The following is a 1,139-nucleotide window of genomic DNA, read 5'->3' on the forward strand; positions in this document are numbered from 1 at the left end:
GCATTCCATTACATTTCATTGCAAGACCCCAGTGAGGGAATGCAGCACCGGTTAGACAGCACTGATCTGCACCCCACCAATCCTTCTGCTTGCTTCTACAAGGAGGCTCCGCCGTAAATCCCAGAGTGGTTTCCGCTGAGACGCCCAACTCGACCGCCCAAATATCGAACAGCTTCATAGACCTCTCTTTCTAGGCTTAAGATTCTCAGTCTTGCCGTGTCTCCAGCCAGCCCCAGAACCCGGGGATCTCTCTGAACAGGAGAGCGTTCTCGGCTGCTCAAGCCCTGTAAATGAGAGACTGGTTGTTGGGTCCCCACCCACCCACCCTCCCTCCTCCTTCCTGCCTCAGGATCCACCAAAGCAAATGTTTAATGAAACACCAATATTGACCAAACCTCCTGGATCGTAAATAAGATGAGAACTTTTTTTTGTCTCTATATCCCATTAAGTTTGCCGGCAACTTTCCATGATTCAGGGCCATTTCAAATTCTGCCAAAGACAGCTCAACTTGGTGGAGAGAGATGGGGGGCTTCAAGCATTCCCCACCACTCAGTTCTTTTATCTTTTTTTTTTCCTTTCTAACCACTCAAGCTCAGAGCCAGCTCATTCACTGCCCAGCAAAATGCGAGCGCTGCTCCAGTGCGCTCGCACCCCCTCCCTTTTAACCCTTGCCAATTTTAAGTGTTTGCCACGGAAATAATAATAATAATAATAAATAATAGACTGACAGTCAGACATAGATAGACAGACAGACAGACAGACAGACAGACAGACAGATAGATAGATAGATAGATAGATAGATAGATAGACAGACAGACTGACAGCCTGACAGCCTGACAGACAGACAGATTGGCAGCTGAACCCTTCCAGAGACTCTCGTCCACGGATCAGAGGTGAGCCCGAACCGGAATGACATCATCGGGGGTTCACACTTACCAAAATACATTATGTTTCTCATTAATCATACAGCTGGAATCCCACCGCTGTGTCCTCGGCATCAGCTCCCCCTGCGCCGGGCTGCCTGGCACCGAAAGCGGTACTGCCTCATGCTATGTTAGGTGGAAATTTCCCCGGCATGGCATAGAAACAGCGAGAGCGAGCGGGCTAGCGGGCGAGCGAGCAGCTCAGGAGGCGAGCGA

At 50.0% G+C, this 1,139-nt stretch overlaps 1 protein-coding gene across 6 annotated transcripts in view; it reads right to left on the reverse strand.

The window, feature by feature from the left end:
- The window catches only part of ZNF385D (zinc finger protein 385D), a 361,566-nt gene extending 360,433 nt beyond the window's left edge, over positions 1–1,133 (reverse strand). For 5 of the 6 annotated variants that reach the window (XM_069088477.1, XM_069088480.1, XM_069088474.1 and 2 more), the window contains exon 1: positions 937–1,133. In XM_069088477.1, the coding sequence (XP_068944578.1) occupies positions 937–958 (22 nt within the window). In that variant the 5' untranslated portion in view covers positions 959–1,133. Of the gene's footprint in view, positions 285–936 lie in introns of all 6 variants that reach the window. The other variant, XM_069088475.1, reaches the window with a different exon arrangement.
- Positions 1,134–1,139: the final 6 nt, after the last annotated feature.

This window comes from Petaurus breviceps, unplaced genomic scaffold (assembly GCF_028583685.1).
Source record: "Petaurus breviceps papuanus isolate PSGF00001 unplaced genomic scaffold, PetGlider_PUasm1.0 185, whole genome shotgun sequence".
Taxonomy (NCBI): domain Eukaryota; kingdom Metazoa; phylum Chordata; class Mammalia; order Diprotodontia; family Petauridae; genus Petaurus; species Petaurus breviceps.